Here is a 17,204-nt window from a genome sequence, read left to right as displayed (position 1 = left end):
GTTCAAATAGCAGCACTTGTTCCCAGTAGTGATTAGCGACTGGTACCAGTCTCCAAGTTAATTTGAGAAGAAATATTATATATTACTTTATATTTGACTCCACATCTGTCTGCAGCCCAAATTTCTTCTTATACACAGTAACATTGGCCAAGGCCAAAGACCCCTTATAACCCCATTATATCAACATGTTCTTATTGGAGTACAATTTGGCTTTGTTTGATTAGTTGAAACACTCCAGCCTTAAAGGGCCAGTGTCATAAAATGTCCTTAGATATGTGGATTCCTTATGACCACTCATAATTAGTAGATAATATACATTCTGCATAATTGGGTAAGATTATAACATGTAAATCCTAACCCATTTTGCCAGATCCACAGCATTAAACATTACTCAACCGTACTCAGGGACCTTTAAGGTTGCCAGCAGTTTAATATTTCAATAGCTCATTTTGAGCCACTGCATGAGCAGGATCATTCCTTACACCCATGATGACATTTAAACTCTGCTCAGCACACTGTGGGATGAAAGATGTTTGGTGCACAGGATATTACATTGGACAACGTAGGGCAACCAGCCGGAGAGAGTCAGGTAAGTTCAGCTGTCCATGGCTTCTTACCCGTGTAGAATAACAGTCTGTCTTCATGGAAAACTCATCTTACAGTATAATATGCAATATTGACTAAGGTGAAAGGCTGTGAGTTACAAAATCTTTACATAGAGAATAGTTGGTTGATGATGAGGATGATTATCCCTGAAAATTAAAGGGGTCCACGTTTGCAAAACTAACTTTCATTGTTTTTGCATATACATTTCAGTCTCTAATGGGCCTACTAACACACAAAGTATGAAGTGAAACAACCCAGTCATTTTGTAGTGGTCAGCCGAAATATAATCATTAGAAAAAAAGTCAGTCCCAGCAAGCCATTAAAATCTCCCCTGTCAATTTACGTCAGTCGGGGACCTATTATAATAATCCTGCCCCCAGCTGAACACCTCCAATCACCTGTGTTTGTTTACCTAGCTATAAAGGCTGACCTTATTTGCAGGTCCCGCTAGCTAGCATCATGTCTTTGCACGGAAAATGCTCTGTTCTTGTATGTACTAAGCAGCACAGATCGTCTCCCAAGCTCAGAGGACAGAAGAGCTGAGTGGATAGATTTTATTCTTGATGGCAACGTTCCCACTGAGATTGGCAAAATATTGGCAGTGTGTGCTAGCCATTTTTTGCCCGATTGCTTTTCCAACCTGGGTCAGTACAATGCAGGATTTTCAGATACTCTTTCTGAATGATCAAGCAATACCAACTGTCCGTGGAAATTATGCAGAAACTGTAAGTAATTATGCTGTGTTTGTTTGCATATAGTACTAACACGCTAGCTAGCTAACATGAACAAACTCCCCTATTGCCTCAACCCGGATGCTCGTCTCATTATATGTTAGAGCAACTTAGTGGTATGAAATTCTTCTGAACTTCTAGTTCATCGAGCGGTCATTAAAAATGATTAAATGTTAAGAAGTGGACACCATTGGATTCCCCTCAGCCTACAGAATCTAGCTTTTATTGTTTGTAGTCGAATGGTGTCATATAGCTTGGTGGTGTCTAGCTAGCGAATGTAGCTAGAGGTAACAGCATGCAACCGTGGAGATAACAGGGAATTTGTCACATTTTCATTGCAATTGATACTAGCATGGGCACTATCATGTTAAGTCAGAGAGAGAGGACAATGTCATTTGTCACAGTGGCATCGAGTGTGGATGGTCCAGGCTAGCCAGCTGTATTTGAGGTAGCATAGCGCCGTCAACAGCCCTCGTTCTCTAGCCTGCCGACTTGCTCTTAGCTGAGCTCATTTGCATTTGAAAAAAAAAGTGCTCAATCTGATCTCGTGGTCAACAGAGGGGTATAGAGGCATGCTAGAACGCTTATTCTGAGTGGTATTTTCATCAAAAATACTCACAATAACCCCAAAGACATTAAATTGTTGAACATTAGCATAATAGGACTCCTTTAAAGATTTAATTCACCAGAATAGCATGTACACTAGCTGTGCCAAACAGGAATGGATGGATCATTTTTGAGTAGAAATGTGAAGCTAGGAAAAATGCCACTAAGGACAGGAAGGAAGAAAATGTTTTGATGTGATGGCCATCCTTGCTTTAAAGGTTACAGCTTGATCAATATTACTTATGTCTGCAAAAAGTAGGTGCTTCATCCACCAGGGGACATTTGAGAGGGCCAACTATTACTGGGGTCAAAATTGAGTTTAAAGGCACTGGCATTCTGACTGTTGAGGATAATTAAGAATGGACATAAAATTTTGCTCTGGGCTCTGAGCCACTGACCATTCACCATGACAGCCATTTAATCTCATTTAAAGTGAAAACATGGATAAGATGAACTCCGATCAATGTGAAATTGGGTCGAAACCAAAACCACATAAATGTATCAAACCTACACAGTTCTGTTTGTGATCACTGGCCATAGTTTCATTTGTTACGGTCACGGTCTCAGGAGAAATAGTATTGAATAAAATGACATATTTTTATATAGATTATAACATTTTTGAAACCTTTAGATATGATATTATTTGAATATAGACTTAAGGCACCAGTTAGTGGTGAGGAGTTACTGCCTGTCTCTCCCTCGCTTCTCTTCTTCCCTTACCTCCCTCCTAGTCCCTAGTCAGCAGCTTCTCCTAAACAATTGTACAATTTAAAGTGGCACCAGACCATCTTACACATTAGGGTTAAATCATCCATTTCATTGCGGTCGTCATAATTGGAAATGATTCCAATAATGTCTCTCCAAAATAGCAATTAACAGCCTTAGGCAGAGGGGGAGGGGACCACGATGAGAAAGGGAGGGAAAAAAAGAGAAAGAGGAGAGAATAGGGGAGGGGAGGAGGGGGAGGAGAGGAAAGGAGAGGTGAGGAGGGGAGAGGAGAAAAGAGGAGAGGGGACAGGGAGGAGAATAGAGGAGAAGAAGGGGAGGGTGGAGGAGAGGAGGAGAAAAAAGGAGAGAGGAGGAGGTGAGAGTAGAGGAGAAAAGAGGAGAGGAGTAGAGTGGAGAGAAGAGAAGAAAGGTTTTTAGGGGCCAGCCAAGCAGCATGCGCCTGACACAATTGAACAGTGGAGAGAAGGCGCTGAGCAGATGACAGTGTATCGCTCACAGCGGATGGCCTCGTTCCCACAGCTCAGTCACATCCGTGATTGGCACGGGGTGTAGCAGAGGGTGGACTCTGTGTGGTTACACCTGCAGAAGAAGTTGGGTATCAGAGATGTCGCATTCTATCTGGAACTATACTGCCGCTGCACTGGGAGCCAAAATAGAGCCTCAGCGGTGTTGAGGTGGCACCGTCTGACCTTAAATGTTCCTGGCAGCCGCTCGGTAGGGAGTGGAGGAGGAGGCGGCGGCCAGTGAGGCCCCTAGGGGGGGGTAAGAGAAACATGTGTCATCCATGGCTTACTTAGATGAGAAGGAACTGATTAAAAATGGAAATGTGGCGCCTTGGCATATTGACCTTAAAGTGGCCCTGATACTGTTTGAGATAGCTGGTCAACTCAGAGGAAGGAGAGAGAAAACATAACTACCAACTCAAAATAACAACTCAAGTATGGCTGTTCAAATATATCTACTCAAATATAATTTCATCCTGAGGAAATAGCTACTCAATACACACCATTGTGCAGATTCAATTTTGGGGACCATGTGCATTTAACATGTATATTCTGAATGGACTTGGTGGTGGGAATAGCATCATCAGACCACTGTACAGTCCGATGGTGGTCATCCGTGTTTTCTCTTCTCCTCAGAGGAACAAAACAACTGTAATGCATTATCTTCATCATCATCATCATCATTGTCCACAACTTCTTTCTTTATCTAAGTGTTGACACCTCCAGTCACACTCACCTCCTCGTTGAATTTCGCCGGTTGTCAGCTTGCTCTCTGGGACGGCCTTTTCCCCGACACTTCCCTTTGAGGTGTAATCTGCAATCCAATTTCCAGAGAAGACACGTCCAACCCAGGAGGAGAAATTAACACAGAGTCTATCTTGGGGAAATTGTTGTGTTTTGTCAACATAATATAGGCTCTGTAATATGAGTGTGATGCAGTGGATCTCTAATAGGCAGATGGGTCTAGTGTTCTGGGGATAGAAACAACGGCATGTTTGTTTCCAATATAAACAGATGTGGTTCTTGAAGATGAATTTCACAGTTGCCACAAAGCAATTACTGCAACATGCCTGGGTACCACTGGGAGACCAACTGGAGGTCAATGAGTTTGAATGGAGAGAATGGAAACAGTATGGAGTGCCGTATAGTAAGGGGGCAACAAGGTCAAAGCACATCCCAGCTATACTGTAGATACCTTTGGTGTCAGTGAATGCAGTGCTGTTGAAGGTAGATATGTAGGCATGTTGTGCAGTAGGGTTCAGGGCAAAGAGAAATCCAGATGCTAAGGAAATGTGCTTAATTTTGTGCTTAAATATTATTTCCATTAATGTACTGTGAAAATGTACAGTCAGGTATTCCGTAACATGGACATCTCTGGTAGCTTGGCAGGAAATGACACACCGTCTCTGGTAGCTTGACTGGAGATGGCACACCTGTCATGTACATGTCCATTGAACTGTTAATAAATCAAAAAATCAGAGATGGGGATGGGGAGGAAGAGAGAAAAAGAGAGAGAGAGAGGCAAATGAAGAAGGGACATAGGAGTGAAGTTGGAGCTAACAAGAAGGTACACGGCAGCAGGCCCAATTGACAGGCAGTTCACAGTAAAAATGCCACAGCTTAAAAGAGAACAGATTAGCATGGACATGCTTCCATAATACTGAACGGGGCTATGAAGGTTGAACAGACTCTGTGATTTTTCTTTTGCTGATAAGGCAAATGCGAACACCAAGATGAATGTGGTGTGAGGAGCGCTATTTGATTTGGCCCATCTTGAGACATCCGGCTCGAAGGAAGAATCGAACCATCCCTGGGAGTTAGGGGCAGGGAAGGATTCGTTTTTAAAGAGCAATCAAGATGGCTGCTAAACATGCCTGCCGGGGCCTTTAAACACGGGCACCTGGTGATATTGCCGGATTAAAACGCAGAGGAGGAGCGGGAGCCTGAATGGATGCAGAGATCCAGGGGAAGTGGAGAGATAATTAGACAGGCACCTTGGATTGACAAGGAGACTGCCAGGTAGTGTGTGTGTGTGTGTGAGAGAGACAGAGAGATAGATAGTGTGAGAGAGAGAATAAAATGAGTAAAAGGGGATAAGATAATAAAAGAGATAAGACAGATAAAACAGTTAATAATATACTTTCATAAATAATGTTATAACAGTATATTGATAGAAATCAAAAGATAACGGATATTAGAACCAGTCTGTAAATTCTGTGTTATACAGTAGCTTTATTTTTCTCTGTTCCAGGTGGAGGCAGTTCCTGTTGGAGTCCACGGTCTAAACATCCCTGGGGTGCCGGACAGGTACGTGTGTGTGTGTGAAGGGCCTTTTGAATGAAATCAATCTACTCCTGCCACACTCCACACTAAATTAATGTCAGCAAGAACATAATATTGTGACTTAATGTTTACTGTAGTCATAAAGGGGAAAGTGAAGCCAAATAACAGTTGTTCTTTTTTTCTTTCAATTATTTTGTAAAAGATTTGAAGAGATGAGAGAGATAGGGTGCGTTAAGTAACTGAGCGTCTCAGCTTCGCTCAGAGCGTAGAACGCACTTAACGGGTTGCTCAGTTACGCTCAGACTGATCTGCTCAGAGCGCAAGTGAGCACTTCTAAACTACGATCAGTCTGAGCAAACACAAAAGAAGATTGATCCCAAAAGGATGCTGGTACACCTCTCCAGTGCTGATGGCACACACTAAAGGCATCTGTTTTAGTGACCGAAGAGGAAATTATCGCTGTTTGCCCATTAACATTATTTACAGCAAGCAACAACATCTCCTCCGCTTCCTCCTGGATATTATCCGCCCCTAGTACATTAATAAAATCATTATCGGCCACTGTCTCCTCCACCAAAACATTGAATAACGCACCTACTACTGCTTTTTGCATAGCCATTTTCAGTGAATGTTTTTGACATATGACAGTTGATCAGCGCTCAGAATGAGCAGAACGTCAAGTGTTTTTAAAATGCGCTCAGCGCTCACAGTGAGCATTCTAAGCGTGCGCGCTCAGTTACACCCATAGTGTGTGTGTGTGTGCGTGCGTGCATGTGTGTGTTAAGGCGGTTTAGCCTAAGGGGTGGAGTGGAGGTCAGGTAGTGTTCGAAGGGTTACATTACAGTCATTTTTTCATTACAGTCATTTAGCAGACGCTTTTATCCAAAGCGACTAACAATAATTGCATTTAACGTAGGAAGAGCCAATGTACTACTACTTGCCAGAACTCACAAGTGCATCTTCTTTCTAAAACAAGTGACTAAGAGCATACTCTAGTGCTGAAGGCAAAGTGCAAGAATCACAATCTAAAGTACAGTGCAATATAATACAATAAGTGCTTAGGTGGGAGGATTGTTAGGGTTAGGGTCAGGGGTTGGGTAGAAGAAGACGTACATCTATGGGGGGGGGTTAAGGTGAGGTATGGTAGGGAATGGTATGGTTACGATGAGGATAAGAGGCAGGGGAGGGCATTAGCAGAGGTTAGGGTGGAGGTTAGGAGGCATAAGTGATTGTGAATCAATTTCACCTGCTTTGGTGCAAATGAAAGCAACAATGGAGGAGATGCAACAGCAAGACAGCAGCAAGACAAAAGGAAATAGTTTTACAGGTGGTGGCCTCAGACCATTTCTCTATCCTTATCCTTCCTGACTGTTTTTGTGTGTGGCTGTAAACCAGCGCACCTAGGGAAGCGTTTGTCCGGTTATCACTCCCTCCCTCCGTTGAATGCTGACCTGCATTTCTCTGTTGGCACCAAAAGAGGCAGTAGTCCCAGCACACCAACACACACTGCACAAGTAGAGTAGCGGTGAAAGAAATCGGTGTTCAAGGTGGGGATGATTTTATGGGACTATACCCCAAACCTCCACATGCTCATAATTTCCCTACGACCTTTACCCCTTGCCTTATAGGTCAGATCCTGTCCCAACCCCAACCCTTATTCTAACCCCAACCCACACTAGGGACTGGAAGAAGGACACCAAAACCAACCCGTTGATCTCCACTGCACAAGTACAGATGTGAGAACATAAGAATGTAACTTGACCCGCGTTATTCTAACAGACGCTTTTCGGCATTCCGCACCACCGCTCGCATGCCCATAGAGGGCGCAGTAATACTAGTAATACCCATTGCTGTAGCTCATCTCGCACATTAGATGAGCCTACCTTGTTCTCAAACTGAACTCAAACTCCTTGTTCTCTGTCTGGTTGTAATTTAATTATTACGAACAAAGCCTATCTATCTATAGTATCTATCTCTGTAACTGTCGTCAGGTCTATATCTGTTAACTCGTGTCGGGACAAGTAGAGGTTTAATACAGTAGGCGAGTGTTCTCATATGGAACATGGCATCAGGACGAGTAAGATGGCTAACGGAGCTGACCAGAGATGTGTTTGAAATGGTTCACTCACTCCCTATTCCCTATGTAGTGTTAGTGAACTACATAGGGAATGATTTAACAGTTTTGGGACACTATGTCATTGCGTAGGATATTCATGACGCAATCAAGCAGACGCGCCGATCACTGATGGCAGCAGGTTGAATATAAGGTAGTATTCAGGTTCCATGTTTAGTTGAATGATAAATCCCATATAAATGGTTGGAATTCTAATGATGTGCAAGTGTGATTTTGTCAAGTCTTTAGTGCTGTCTGCTAATAGCAGGCTGTGAAGCTGCACGATAAGACCGTGATAGCAAGTTAGCTCACGACAGCAGCTTCCATAATATTAACGGTAGCTGTCGGTGGCTAAAAAGCAGATAGCTAACTTTACAACGATGATTCCTGTAGCTATTTTGATGCTATTAGTTCCAACTTCTGTTTCTCGGGAAGGAATGGAGACAAACTCGCATTAGCAGCAAAACAGCTAGCTACAGGAATGATCTTAACATTAGCTAACTGCTTTAGCCACTGATAGCTATCGTCTTCTTCACTTCTCCTTCAGTAAAACATGACACCATGGTATTGTGGAGTGCTTAGGCAGAAGCAGGAAGAGAAAACCGTCATGGGACCTTAAATCAGAAAAAATGTGGAATGGTAGTGAACGGCGTGAGAAGCTATTGTAAGCTAGACATTTAACGTAAACAAATACCCACACCTACGTGAACTCAAACTCCTTGTTTTCTGTCTGGTTATAATTGAATTATTACGAACAACGCCTATCTATCTATAGTATCCATCTTTGTAACTGTCGTCTGGTCTATATCTGTTAACTCATATGGAACAAGGTATCGGGACAAGTAGAGGTTTAATACAGTAGGCTAACTAGCTAGCTACCCTACTAACACAGTGGGTTGCAGCAACGTTGCACATAAGTTGTAGTTTGGTAAGTTACAACATTACCATCAGGCTATGTTGTGACAACGTCCATCCATGGTCGAAAATAACTTACCCTCCTTAGACTTTACGGCAACGTTGCTGTAACAGTGAAAACGGTGGTGCCTACAACGTCGTTAAATAACGTTGGAAATAACTCAGTGACGTTGTATTACAGTCCTATATGGAGGGAAAGTGAAAACATTTGTTCCTATTGGAGAGGAGTTTCAATGTAAACTCCATAGACCGGATTTTCTAATAATTACTACGAAGCCATTTCGGGGAAGTTATCAAAACTAAAACTTGTGAGTGTCTTTACAGTAATAACCTACTAACCGTGATAATTTCAAACAGTATTTCACCTTTTTTCAAATTTTCGAAATTGCTCCATTCCAGTCAAAGTCAATGGAATTTAAGAAAAATATTTTCATAATTCGGATAGTGATTGAAAATCAACTATGATCACCAGAATCAATAAAGTTTGTCTCCAAGTATTTGCCGTTTAAGGCATTCTACTAACTTTTCGGTGTCGACCAATATATCATTTTTCAAAAGACGAGTCTATGAGAAACCCCATATCATTCTCTCGTCATTAGGAACGCTACCACTAGGGGGCGATGAGATTACTTTCCCTCCCTATAGACCTTTTACAGCCGTCAGCAGAAGTATGCGCGCGCATTCTTGAAACAGCAGCAAGGGGAGAAAGACGGATTCCGAACAAGGAACCCTAACCCAGAGCAGTATTTTAGTGCAAATAGATTTTATATGCCGTCAAGATGTCTGGCTGTTGCGTCTACGGGTGTACAAATCGGCGCTCTAGTGTATTAAAACTGTATTCGATTCCAAGAGGAAACCGGCCTTTTCAGAGGAACCGGAGGCGAATCCTCAGCCTAAGCATACGGACTGGACTGAGGACATCAGAAATGCCCGCGTTTGCAGTGCCCATTTCATATCAGGTACGTTATTTTGACTATCTGGTTTCACTGGAATGTCGAGAGTAATATCTTAAGTAAACAGAAGTAACTCATAACCTGCACGCTAAACTAAGTTCAGGAATTGGAAGCCTAATGATAGCTAGCTAACGTTAGCTAATGCTAGCTAGCACGCTACCTAGTGTTAGCTAGCTAACTCAAGGCCGGGACTTGGCTAACGTTAGACAATATTGCAAATACTCCGACAAACTATTGCAAACCTTTTTTCTGTTACTGCTGGCTTTGTGTTTGCCACGAACATTTGCAGAAACATAAGCGAACGGTCTGAGCTGGTAGTTTGTGTTGGTTAACGTTACTCAAAAATGGCCGCTGGACTAAGGGAAATGTGAATTGTCTGTTTGACTGCTGAATTTGAGACTCACATTGGGAGTTCGCTCGTGTCAGGCTTTCTAAGGCCATCGCGAATCTTAGGCTACTATTACATAGGTAACAGTGAAGGCGAAGCCAAGATAATGCGTTATATATTTTCCATTTGTCTGGAAAGTCGGAGAGACTGAGAACGATGCCACCCACGAGGTAACCGCGGTACCATAGACAATAATGTTAGCTCGAAACAAAGATGGAGGCAGCTTTGTTTGCCACATCTGTAGTATCGGTGTGTATTGTTTGAGTTCACGAGTCAAAAAAAATGCGTTCCTGTTAAAACTGCGAGTAGAACGCATGATTCACGAGCCTTATACGTTTAATCTGTGCACTGCAGTGGCTAATGCCTAAACTAGCTTCATGTTTCCCACACTGATGATTGACCGCCATTTCCATCTGCGCATCTGCCTGGGCAGACGAGATCATCAAACATCAATGCCACTTGGCTGCCAACTCCCCCTAGTGACGTGTCACTAATTATTTATCGGCTGTAATTACTTGTTGAATTGTTCACTGTTTTATTCGCCTCTTCCCCTCTGAGTACTTTCCCATAGGGTCCTTAAGTGTTTATAACCTTAATATTTTTCGTTTATTGGGCAGAATGTATTGCAGCGTGGAGTTTCTGGAGGCGGGAACTGTATCTTGGCTCTCGAAAAAGGATGGGGGTAAGAACAGTTTGTGTGAACAATGTTTCTGATTGGTGTGCTACTTTTCAATTGTACAGGGAAGCAGGTACTAACATGGTTTCACTCACAGTTGCAGATGTGTTGCTGGCCAATGAACAAAGTCAGCCAACGCATAAAGAACTGTGGAACCAAACCCTGACTGAGCGCTCCAGAGTCTGAGTTTTCCCAAAGTCCATAACTGGTAGGCTTGCATTTTAAGCTGTTAAAAAAATACTGATGGGAAAAAAACACGATTCATTATTTTGAGGAAAAAGGATGGCTGAAATGTATTGATTATGGTACTTTATGCACACAGATCATTATGAAGGTGCCAGGATCATGGCAAAGGTGTTCGAGCAGCAGTCATAAATGGATGAGCGCCAAGATGTTCAAAAGAGATGGCGCAACACGCACTATGATTCCAGTGACGAATATAATATAATAAAGTGCATTCAACAGTCCGAAAAGATTACTACTTTTGAAATTGACTAATCTGAGCTAATTTACTCATATTCCACTAGATATTCCAAGCCCCAGGCAGCCATCGGTCCCCACAACGCAGGCCAAAGCCAGTATGCCAGGTGCCGGAATCGAAAGGCCGCTGCCGGCTGTCCAGTACAATCCACGTGTGCTGTACAATCCAGGTATGCATGTTTGTGTTGTGAACAGTGTTGGGCAGTAACGCGTTACTAGTAACGCGCTACAGTAATAATATTACTTTTTCCAGTAACGAGGGGTGTAGCGAGTTACTAATCACATTTCAGTAATAATATTACAGTTACTTGCCCCCAGAAAGCTCGCTACTGCATTACTTTTGTCATAGGCCTGCTCTGTTTATTTATTTTCGTTTTACAAAGGGTGAAATAAAGTTTTGATTTCAGATTGAAGAACGTTCCGCTCATATCACGTCCCGTCACATTATAACCAGGCAAGCAGCGAGCGAGCGGAGCTATTTGAACATGACGACGTTAACATTCCATGGCTGGAAATACGCACACTATTTCGATTTCCTGGAACTGAAAGACAACAAGAATGTTGTCAAGTGTAAACTGTGTGTAAGTTCTACTAAGACTCTTTCTTGTGCCAGAAACCTCACCTCAAATCTCCTGAAACATTTGCTACGCCAACACAGCAACATGAAGTTGGTGGAAAGAGAACCGGACCGTGATGAGCACGCTGCAAAAGGTAGTCAATATGGAAAGTAATATATTACATAAGTAACTAGTTACTTTTGGCTGGGAGTAATAAGTAAAGTAACGATATTACTTTTAAAAAGGGTAATGAGTAATAAGTAATATATTACATTTTTTGAGTAACGAGCCCAACACTGGTTGTGAAATTTCTATGCCTATTTGCACACTGATAGTTGGACTATTTTTTAGATTTTGAATACCATTTTACTCATCTTGCAGATTTTCCGAGCTCATCCCCTGTGAGCGAAAACCATGCAAGCCCAGGCCCCATGTTTAGCACCCCAGCCAGACCAGGTAAGAGTGGCATGTACTGCTGTGGTGTTGTGATGTGTCTACCTGTTTCATGTCTTCATTTATTTTACTTCAAATGCCAGAAGCCAAAGCATGCTGCCAACACCATAAAGTTTCCTGCTAATCCCCTTTATCCCGTTTGGTTTTCAGTTAGCTCTGTGATGCCATCGCCCAAGAGAACGGCAGCGCACAGCGTGCTGGAGCAACGATTGCGTGCTGTGCGCATGCGTGCTGGAGCAAGTGGGGAAGCTATTTGGTTTCGAAAGACGTTTCTAAAGATCATATTACAGAGGCATGTGAAAAACCACAACAGGCCTATGCTCTATGTAAGCACAACTAGCGATTCATAAAGACAGATTGATGAAAACAACCGTTTCGCGGCAGAAAATAGATTTTTTGAAACTGCATTCTAAGTGCCCCGACCACTGCCATTACATGGATATAGGGGAGAACCGGGTCAAAAGTCGCACTTTTTGGTTTGATTCCATTTACTCCGAAATTAATAGATATAGAGATTTCACATTTTATGACACACAACTTGCACATTTCCTTCACTATTATCAACTGTAATGTTCGTGCTAGGATATAAGAGCTTAACATAAATAGGGCGAGAACGGACCGAGCGCAATGCGACATTTGTCCCTGCCGAGCGGGACAAAAGTCTCATAGGAGAGGGGCAAAAGTCGCACTGCTGCAAAGTGTGTCCTATCTGGTTTTTTTGGCATGTAATTCTCTTTACTTTCAACGAATGTATTATTAGACATACTATCATAATAATATATAGCCTTCAACGACCTCCTGAGCTGCCTGCCTGATGGCCTCAGGGCTAAAGAGGCCGCGCGTCGTTTTCCTCACCCTAACTAGTGGCATGCTGTCAATCAAAGAAAATGCATTGTAAATAAACATGGTTTTAGGCTATTGTGTTTATGTAGGCCTAAAGGTTAAGCTATTTGTGTTCATAAGGTAACGTCATTGTAAACGAAAGTAGCCTATATAATCCAATTGACTGGAACCAGGGGGTTTGACAAAAGTTAAGAGGCAAAATAATTTGTCTTGACTGCATTTAAGATGTATCTTTCACATTAAAACTGCATACAAAGCTGACCAATAGCATTAGAAAGATCTCTTCGAGAGCTTTCATTTCACCTGTTCATTCTGCCCAAATGTCACTCGCGCACCCCTCTGGTTCTAAGCCATCACAATGCTCTGCGGGATGCGACTTCTGTCCCGCCACGGTCTCCTGTCATTTCTCCCTGGCTTGCAGGCACGACTTGCTCGCACGCAATTTGAAAGCTATGCTATCATGTAGCCAGTAGATATGCTAAGAAAATTGCATATGTTTGCAAACTAAAACAAGTGAACACAATTTTACAATCGAAAAATGCTTATGAGACCATTATTTTACTTATATGGGGCAAAAGTGGTTTTCCATCGATATCTCTGTCAAATATGCTGCGATTGCGCCCAAAATTTGAAGGGAGCTCGTACACGGTAATATGTGTAGGCATGTATAACCACATATTTGCAGGTCCAGTCATTCTGGAGAAAATGGGAACGCGACTTTTGTCCCGCGCGACTTTTGACCCTACTGGCTCGCACTGGATTTTAAATTTCTTCTACATGCCTCCGAACTACACCAACTTCACTCATCTCGGTGAGTCAAACGTCTTATAATATGTTGTAAATAAGGTCCAGGTTGTCAAAAACGAGCATTGTCCTTTAATAGGCTCTTTGCACAAGCTCCACTACTTCCTGAAACTCTTTCTTTCCTGTCCTATACGATTGGATGGAAGTGATTGATCAGGTGTGCTGCACACCGGATTCATCGCAATTACCATCCAATAGTATAGGACAGGAAAGAAATATGCCTGTAAATGTAGCCAATGGAAGTGTAGACCACGTTGCAGCAACGTAACAAAGTAATATATAAACATGTATACCACGTTGCAGCCAGGTACGACTACGACGTTACTTCCTGTCCACGTTGCCACAATGGCAACACAACGTGCGAAATATACATCGAAATCATCGCAGAAATCACAACGTTGTGTGCACATAGCAGGCACGTTGTGGGCACGTTGGACATGCACGTTGCAGCAACTTGTGTGCAGATACCGCATTTCCGTTGCATGCACGTTTAACTTGACGTTGAGTGGACCATACAAACGTCTAAATTGCACATTGCTGCAACATTGCTGCAACCGGATTGTGTTTGTAGGGTAGCTGGCTAGCAGAGTATTCATATGCAACGTAAACAAACACCATCCACGTGACACAGGGGTCAGACGTCATGGGTCAGCCAGCTAGCTAACTACTGTACCAGTTAACTAACAACTATGTGGACACAGGCTGATCTACTGTACGAAATTGGACCCAGGAGTGTTCTCATATGGAACCAGGCTAACAGTTGTTTCAAGACCAGCAGTAACGTTAGTGGTTTATGTCCTTCGCTTGGCTATTCTTGTTGGGATGAACTGACCAGCTGCTTCAAATCGCCGGTATAAACAGGAAGAGATTCCCGCTTCTGGATCTACACAGCAAACAAGCATAGCAGTGCGTCATGAAGACAGACGACTTGCTACCTCCTGGAATATCCCACTTAAAGGTCTTTCATATTGAAATTCTCTTGATGGTCTGGGGAGTCGCGGGAATTAAGGGAGTGCATCAGTCGTGATCCTTGACAGTAGGCTACCAGCCATAACGTAGCCTACGCGCTGTGCTCAGCACAAAGTTGGATGAATGGATGGATTTATTGGAATCCTGGAAGATGTTGATTGTGCTCTAAAATCATGAAAGCATAAAGGTAAAAAAATAATAATACAGCAACAGAAGCAGTCTAGATGAGATGGTGGTTTAAATTAATGGCAACACGTAGCCTAGAGGAAAGCATCAATTGAGGCTGGTGATAATGCTGATAATCTACAGTAGGGCCTACCTCTTGCTGAGTTCATGGTTACAACCATTCATCTCTTAACATAGGCCTATACAATACTTGCACAATACTTCGGACGTTAAATCTAGCCATCTATCAATCAACCCAACACCTGCGGAATGGCCGGTCATGGCAAAGCACCCGCTAAAGTAGGCTACCCCCCTGTTTGTATACTGAAGCATTGCTTGTTCTCTTGCACAGACTTGCGCACACTTGCACAGACTGCATTGTTCGAATATTGAATACTGAGCCGAGTACTGTTATTACCTTGAGTATTGAGCTGGGGACTGTTATTACTTTGTTGTACACTTGATCACAATGAACACTATGCACCTTGTTATTACTTTGATAATAAGTATTAACATATACTTATGTTAATACAATAAAGAACGTTAAATTTGAACTTCATCTTATATTGTTCTTAACTGCATTCACAACACAAGATTAATACTGACTCAAAGAGTGTGGGTTCATCAGTGAGAGAGCACCTCACTTGGCAGCCACTCTCAGGTAATACCCCAAGTTGACAGCCACTCTGACAGATAATGACAGATCGTCCAGTGGGGGAGTGGCTGGGGGTGCGGTTACCAGGCTATTGTTCACGCCCATTACCTGGCAGTCAGAGGTGTGAAAATGTTGGAGAACTTTGGAGGGAGATTTCTCAGCTAAGTTGATTTGGCAGTACTAGCATTCAAATAAGCATATCTTCTTCAAATATGTTCAGATTTCAATGTATGAGACCTCATTTGAAAGCTTACAATCTGCACTTTCATAATCTGTAAAAAACTGAAAAATGAAAATGCCTAGTTGAGGACCAAATTACCAGCGGCGGTCACATATGGAACATGGCATCAGGACGAGTAAGATGGCTAACGGAGCTGACCAGAGATGTGTTTGAAATGGTTCACTCACTCCCTATTCCCTATGTAGTGCTACCATGGATGTATTGAGTGCTACTCATAGTGAACTACATAGGGAATGATTTAACAGTTTTGGGACACTACATGGAATGTCATTGCGTAGGATATTCATGACGCAAACAAGCAGACGCGCCGATCACTGATGGCAGCAGGTTGAAATATCAGGTAGTATTCAGGTTCCATGTTTAGTTGAATGATAAATCCCATATAAATGTTTGGAATTCTAATGATGTGAAAGTGTGATTTTGTCAACTTTAGTGCTGTCTGCTAATAACAGGCTGTGAAGCTGCACGATAAGACCGTGATAGCAAGTTAGCTCACGACAGCAGCTTCCATAATATTAACGGTAGCTGTCGGTGGCTAAAAAGCAGATAGCTAACTTTACAACGATGATTCCTGTAGCTATTTTGATTTTGATGCTATTAGTTCAACTTCTGTTTCTCGGGCAGGAACGGAGACGAACTCGCATTAGCAGCAAAGCAGCTACAGGAATGATCTTAACATTAGCTAACTGGTTTAGCCACTGATAGCTACCATCTTCTTCACTTCTCCTTCAGTAAAACATGACACCGTTGTATTGTGGTATTGTGGAGTGCTTAGGCAGAAGCAGGAAGAGAAACCTGTCATGGGACCTTAAATCAGAAAAAATATGGAATGGTAGTGAACGGAGTGAGAAGCTATTGTAAGCTAGACTGCAACGTAATTCACGTGACACGGGACAGACGTCAACTAGCTATGTAACTGTACCAGTTAGCTATGTGAACTCAAACTCCTTGTTCTGTCTGGTTGTAATTTTAATTATTACGAACAAAGCCTATCTATCTATAGTATCTATCTCTGTAACTGTCGTCGGGTCTGTATCTGTTAACTCATATGGAACAAGGTATCGGGACAAGAAGAGGTTTAATACAGTAGGCTAACTAGCTAGCTAGCAGAGTGTTCTCATATGGAACATGGCATCAGGACGAGTAAGCTAGCTAACGGTAACGGGGCTGACTAGAGATGTGTTTGAAATGGTTCACTCACTCCCTATTCCCTATGTAGTGTTACCCATAGTGAACTACATAGGGAATAATTGCTTCGGATATTCATGGAATGTACACACCAGTTAGCTAGCAACTACGTGGACACAGGCTGATCTACTATACGGAATTGGACCGAGGAGTGTTCTCATATGGAACTAGGCTAACACAGTTGTTTCAAGACCAGCAGTAACGTTTGTGGTTTAATTTTTGTCCTTCTCTTGGCTATTCTTGTTGGAGTGAATTGACCAGCTGTTTCAAATCGCCGGACGAGACGCCCGCTTCTATGACTGGATCTACACAGCAAACAAGCATAACAGTGCGTCATGAAGACCGA

The 17,204-nt window shown here is 42.6% G+C and overlaps 1 protein-coding gene across 3 annotated transcripts in view; it reads left to right on the top strand.

The window, feature by feature from the left end:
* The first annotated feature begins 473 nt into the window (after positions 1–473).
* Positions 474–17,204, top strand: part of LOC311319843 (uncharacterized protein) — a 62,502-nt gene continuing 45,771 nt past the window's right edge. The window contains exons 1-10 of one of the 3 annotated variants that reach the window (XR_014630833.1): positions 474–589; positions 5,427–5,482; positions 7,087–7,194; positions 10,445–10,509; positions 10,601–10,711; positions 10,826–11,153; positions 11,391–11,437; positions 11,597–11,694; positions 11,922–11,996; positions 12,144–15,267. Coding sequence is in view for 1 of the 3 variants with exons in the window: in XM_084451461.1 (XP_084307587.1) it covers positions 10,832–10,933; positions 11,031–11,153; positions 11,391–11,437; positions 11,597–11,694; positions 11,922–11,996; positions 12,144–12,343 (645 nt within the window). In the remaining 2 variants the exon portion in view is untranslated. Of the gene's footprint in view, positions 590–1,098; positions 1,332–5,426; positions 5,483–7,086; positions 10,510–10,600; positions 10,712–10,825; positions 11,154–11,390; positions 11,438–11,596; positions 11,695–11,921; positions 11,997–12,143; positions 15,268–17,204 lie in introns of those variants that run through there. The other 2 variants (XM_084451461.1, XM_084451455.1) reach the window with 2 other exon arrangements.

This window comes from Borostomias antarcticus (genome assembly GCF_949987555.1).
Source record: "Borostomias antarcticus genome assembly, chromosome: 2".
NCBI classification, from domain to species: Eukaryota; Metazoa; Chordata; class Actinopteri; order Stomiiformes; family Stomiidae; genus Borostomias; species Borostomias antarcticus.
The sequence above is the reverse complement of the archived record's forward strand: the minus strand, read 5'-3'. Positions and strand labels throughout refer to the sequence as shown.